This window comes from Pistacia vera, unplaced genomic scaffold (genome assembly GCF_008641045.1).
Source record: "Pistacia vera cultivar Batoury unplaced genomic scaffold, PisVer_v2 Contig42, whole genome shotgun sequence".
Classification (NCBI taxonomy): domain Eukaryota; kingdom Viridiplantae; phylum Streptophyta; class Magnoliopsida; order Sapindales; family Anacardiaceae; genus Pistacia; species Pistacia vera.
Window position 1 is genome coordinate 49,692 of NW_022196246.1, and position 5,142 is coordinate 54,833.

Consider the following 5,142-nt stretch of genomic DNA (forward strand, 5'->3'; position numbering starts at 1 on the left):
CATTTGTATGAACTTAATAAATGTAAATCTAAAAGAGTGGTGGCTATTATATATCATTGTATAAAAACATTTTACAAGTTTTACGTTAACGTATTGTTTCAACTTCGCCAGGAATTTATTTGTTGCAGTCATGTTTATATCTTGTCTTCAAGCTTGGAAGAGAATCTATAACAGAAAAAAAAGAGAATTGAGTAAAGAGTGATGATGAAAATGGGGCCAAAGTGGGACCTCCATTTCTCTTAGTGGAGAAAATGGAGTAATTGGAAGTGGAAGCTGCAATATCAAGCAAAGTAACCTCTCCATAAAATCCCCATCCGCACCCACCAAAAACCCAAAGTAAAAAAAAAAAAAAAGCCTAAAAAACCAAACCATTTACATCATCATTATCTTCTTCTTCGTTTTAATTTCTTGTGTTCTCTCTTGATTCCTACCTTACCTACCACCACACCCACCTCCTCAACTGTGTCTCATTCTCTCTCCCTCTCTCTCTCTTCCATGCTTTTCCTTCAATTCATGGACTGATTATTTTCTTTCTTACTCAACCACCTACCATTGCAAAACCATAACTCTATTTGTGTTCTCTTCACTTGTTTCTTTCTTTCCATTGATTGAGATGGAGTCTTTCAATCAATCATCCGGGTTCAGGTACACCCCGGAATCTAACGCAATTGAAGAACCAAACACCGATTCTGAATTTTCAGGAATTCTTGAAATTTATGTTCATAACGCCAGGAATATTCATAACATTTGTATCTATGACAACCAGGATGTTTATGCAAAATTTTCCCTCACATACAACCCGGATGAAACAACCTCCACTCGGATCATCAATGGCGGTGGCAAGAACCCCGATTTCAATGAAAACTTAGTGGTGAAAGTTTCCCAACTTGATGCCGTCCTCAAATGTGAAATTTGGATGCTTAGTCGAGCTAGAAATTACATGGAAGATCAGCTTCTCGGATTCGCTCTGGTTCCAATTTCACAAATTGTAGGCAAAGGGAAAGTTACTCAGAATTATAATCTTTCTTCCACTGATCTTTTTCATTCCCCGGCGGGTACTGTCAAATTGACTCTCTCTTTATCCGCTAATTCTTTCCCTGAATCAAGTAATAATAAATCGATATCTTCCGAAGTTGTGTTGCTTGATCGGAAGATTTCTGAAGTTCTTCTCGACCCAGTTGAGTATTCCAGGATTGAATTTCCGGATATCAGTGTGGTTAGAGAGAATCAGCAGATGGTTTCGGAGTACTTCGATGGCTTGAATTCCGGACCTAATCCGGGAGGAATCGCTTCTTTTCTTCACCTCGGTGCGTGTCCTCAACCTGTCGATGATTATGAAATGACAATAAATTCATCTGATGAGACTCCAGGCGGATCCATTTCTCCGAATGGAAGCATCCAAAATTCATGTTTCTTGAGTTCCACTACCACTAGCTTGAGCGATGATAGAATATCAGCTGATTCGGTCGAGAAGAAGAGTCGTTTGAGAGGCGAGTCTTCGATCTCTCTCAACGCATCCATCACCAATGAAACTAATCAGAGCTCAGGAGCCAGTCCGGAGACTCCAACTTCAAAGAAAGGAAGCGAAGTTAAGGATGAAAAAGTGTCCAATTTCTCAAGCAAGGAAAAGGAAAAAAACCAAGAAGAGAACAACATAAATTCAGCGAAATTCGGTCAAGTATTTTCAGCTCCTTTAGGAAACATCAATCTTGAGGCAGAGCAGTCTGCAATGCAGCAACAAATAGTGGACATGTACATGAGAAGTATGCAACAATTTACAGAATCTTTGGCAAAAATGAAGCTACCAATGGATCTAGACAAGCCTGAAATATCCGAAAATCGCAGTGAAGTCATTCAAAACCACAACAATAAGTTAGAGATCGAGAAGAAAAAGGATGGATCGCGAGTGTTCTATGGTAGCCGGGCGTTTTTCTAATGGCTAAATCCATCCATCCTGCTAAATTTCAAGTAAGTAAAGTATTAAGGTTATTGGAGTTTAATTTATGAAACTTTTGTGTTTCCCTCGGCTTCTTTGTTGGTATTTATCATAGATTTTAATCGGTTTAGTTTCCGTTAACCCATTAATATTTTACAGATTCAGTCATGTTGTTTTAAGTCTTGCCAGTGAAATAATATCAATTATATTTTCTGTACACATTAGAATCAGAAAAGCTCAGGATTTCAGCTCTTTTGTTTGCTCAATGTAACTAATATTTCCAGTATATAATATATTCCAAGCATTGTGTTTGACAGTACTTTTTTTTTTTTTTTTTTTTTTGTTGCATCATGGTAGTAATACAACCAGTTAACGAGACGGTTTGTTCACGCTAATGTAGCATACACTCTTATTGATCGGTTGTATTACGACAAAACGTATAGAAATTTATATTTTATTCTCTTGGACTTGCTTTGGAAACTTCTTTTGGTGTGGATGAGGTATATTTTTCTCTTATTGGGGTTTTATTTTAATGTGTATTTGCATTTAGTGGCTGCATTTTGGAAACTTCTTTCTGTCCCTATAATGATGAAAGACAAGAAAAAGAAGGCAATAACACCAAAGAAAAAAGACAGGTAAAAGAGGGAGAAAAATATGCTCAGAATGAACATGTTTTTGGGTACAAAACTGAAAAAAGAAAAAGTAGCACTCGATTTGCCAATTCACTCAACCCAATTAGCTGGTTCCACTAAATCCTGTGCCCCATAAGAAATTTATTATCAACATGATTTTGATATATAAACTTATATGCATTTATTTATAAAGTTAATAATTTCATCGTCCTAAAGATTTTAAAATACTATTAAACCCCTTTTCTGAGATTATCAAAACTACTTTATAAAACTATCAAAAACCTTTCAAACATAAAGGTATTCAATAATTTTCGAAAAATTGTTGGGACGCTTGATTTTCGGAACCCAAAGATGCCCTCTCAAATTAAAGTGAGGGGAAAAAAAAGTCCAGGAAATTACTGATGTGATGCGTTCATGCAATTAATGTAGTATATAATATCGGGAAATAGAAAGAATAGTTAAATTGGTGTAAGTCATGATCGAAGGTTGACAAACAAAGCAAACTTTGTTGAAACCCTAAAATTATTCTGAAAGTTGATATCATTTTCTTGGTGGTGGGTCAAGATTATAGAAATTTTCAACACAATTTGATACGTATCCTTTGAAACATTATGCAAAAAGCACTTGAGAAGATGAATCAAAGAACATGCAAGATCAAATAGAATCCAATGACCCAATAACTTAAAAGAGTAATATAATTTTCAGGAATAAATTTGCTGCATGCGTGAGCTTGTTAAGAATAACCATGTAAGCATTTTCTCCCTTCTCTCAGAGAGAATGATGCTGTGAAGTGTGAACATCTTGATTTTTTTTAAATGGCGATGTCCATTCTTGTTGTCAAGATCAGAATTTCAATCCCGACTCAAACATCTAGATGTTTTGTTCAAGTAAAACCTGTACAACTGTGATATCAAGTGTTCTTTTAATCTGGATAAATTTCAACGTCTCAAACTTTTAAGTCTTGATAGTAAAAATTATCGAGACGTCCTGATAAGAGAAAAAATTTATATGTATGGCTTCGTCACTCTATATATTTTTCTTCTCAACTAAACCTCTTAGTCTTATCTAAACTTTATGTTTGATCATCTAAACAATATTTCTGATTAAGCAAAGCTTTTTTCTGAAAATCATTGTTCTAGCTGGCAAAAAAATGGTATGTTCTTTTAGTATAATGACTTCAAATTTTGCTATGTTATTAATGAGTCAAGAAAAATAAATTATAAATAAATAAAAGTCATAATGAAAAGGGTGTTCATGAATAACTAATATTTGGATCCTGAAACCATCACTGGGTAGCCCAGCGGCCAACTAGAACTCTTGAGTGTATTATTTAAGAAGTCTTCAATCTAATCCACATGGGTTGATAATAGAGGTGATTACTGAGGAGATTTATCTAACTGTTAACTTCAGGGTCCCAGGGGATTAGTTGAGGTACACGTAAACGGCTCCAGATATCCCCAGTTACCAAAAAAATATATATATTTGGATCCTCAAATTCTTTTTTGATTAAAAAAAAAAAAAACCTACTCCATCCAATGCTATGTAATGGACTTCATGCTTGATGCCATCCACCTCAAGCATTTGGACCGTTCTGAAGCCCAATTACTCGTCAAGCACAATAAGAGGTTAAGATGTAAGAAATGAGATACGTTCTCATTTGGACCGTTCTGATGTAAGAAATGAGATACAGCATTTGGACCGTTCTGATGCCATCCACTTCAAGCATTTAGGCCCAATAAAGTTTATCGTCCATAAAATAGCAAAACCCGATATTTAGCCCCTATATTTTGTTGAGGAACGCTAGAGAAATCTATTCTGAATATAAAAAAAATATTATATTTGTTTTAAACACCTATTGTTAGGAGACTAACATTTAACTCTATACAATATTATTATGAGTAAAAATATTGATTTTAAGTATATCATTTATTAAAATTTGTTTTTCAACAAAAAATCAATTAATAGATTGATTTCGGCGTTTTAAGATCAACGACTTTAGAATACTTTATATTAGTCTTAAGTTTAATGTTATAAATACGAATTATTTTCCTTATGGATATTTACATTTTAGCCACGACTCTTCTAATTTTAAAACAACAATATTATATAAACAAATGAATTGTAATATATTTACATCATTTAAAATTAACGATAAATATTTTTGGTCTATTAGATTTATTACTATTAAATTTATTTTTTTTGGTCAAAAAGTATTAAAAACATTCTTATTGTTATAAAAATATATATATAAAATTAAAAAAAAAACTAATGAAGGTGTTTAATATTTTTTGAATTAAAAAAAAAAGAGTTTAATTTTAAGAAAAATGAAATAAAACCGAAAAAAACCGAAAAAAAATATTTAATTAAAAAATATTTTTTATTTACATACGTGGAAAAGGGGACCCCAGCCAAAGCAAGTGGGCCTCTGACCTTTTTCAAGCAATAGCATACGTCCATCACTCACTGTATAGTGTATAGCCACTAGCCAACCCCTCAGATCCTTTCTCCCTGACCCCTTCTCTCCTCTCTCTTTCAAACCCTCACCTGTGTGGACCCTTTCTCACTTTTTCCTCC

At 33.8% G+C, this 5,142-nt stretch overlaps 1 protein-coding gene across 1 annotated transcript; it reads left to right on the forward strand.

Moving 5' to 3' along the window:
• The first annotated feature begins 339 nt into the window (after window positions 1–339).
• LOC116142815 lies at window positions 340–2,250 on the forward strand. The gene has a single exon (XM_031428222.1). It carries the CDS (start codon window positions 614–616, stop codon window positions 1,934–1,936), a length of 1,323 nt encoding a protein of 440 aa, XP_031284082.1. The 5' UTR covers window positions 340–613; the 3' UTR covers window positions 1,937–2,250.
• Window positions 2,251–5,142: the final 2,892 nt, after the last annotated feature.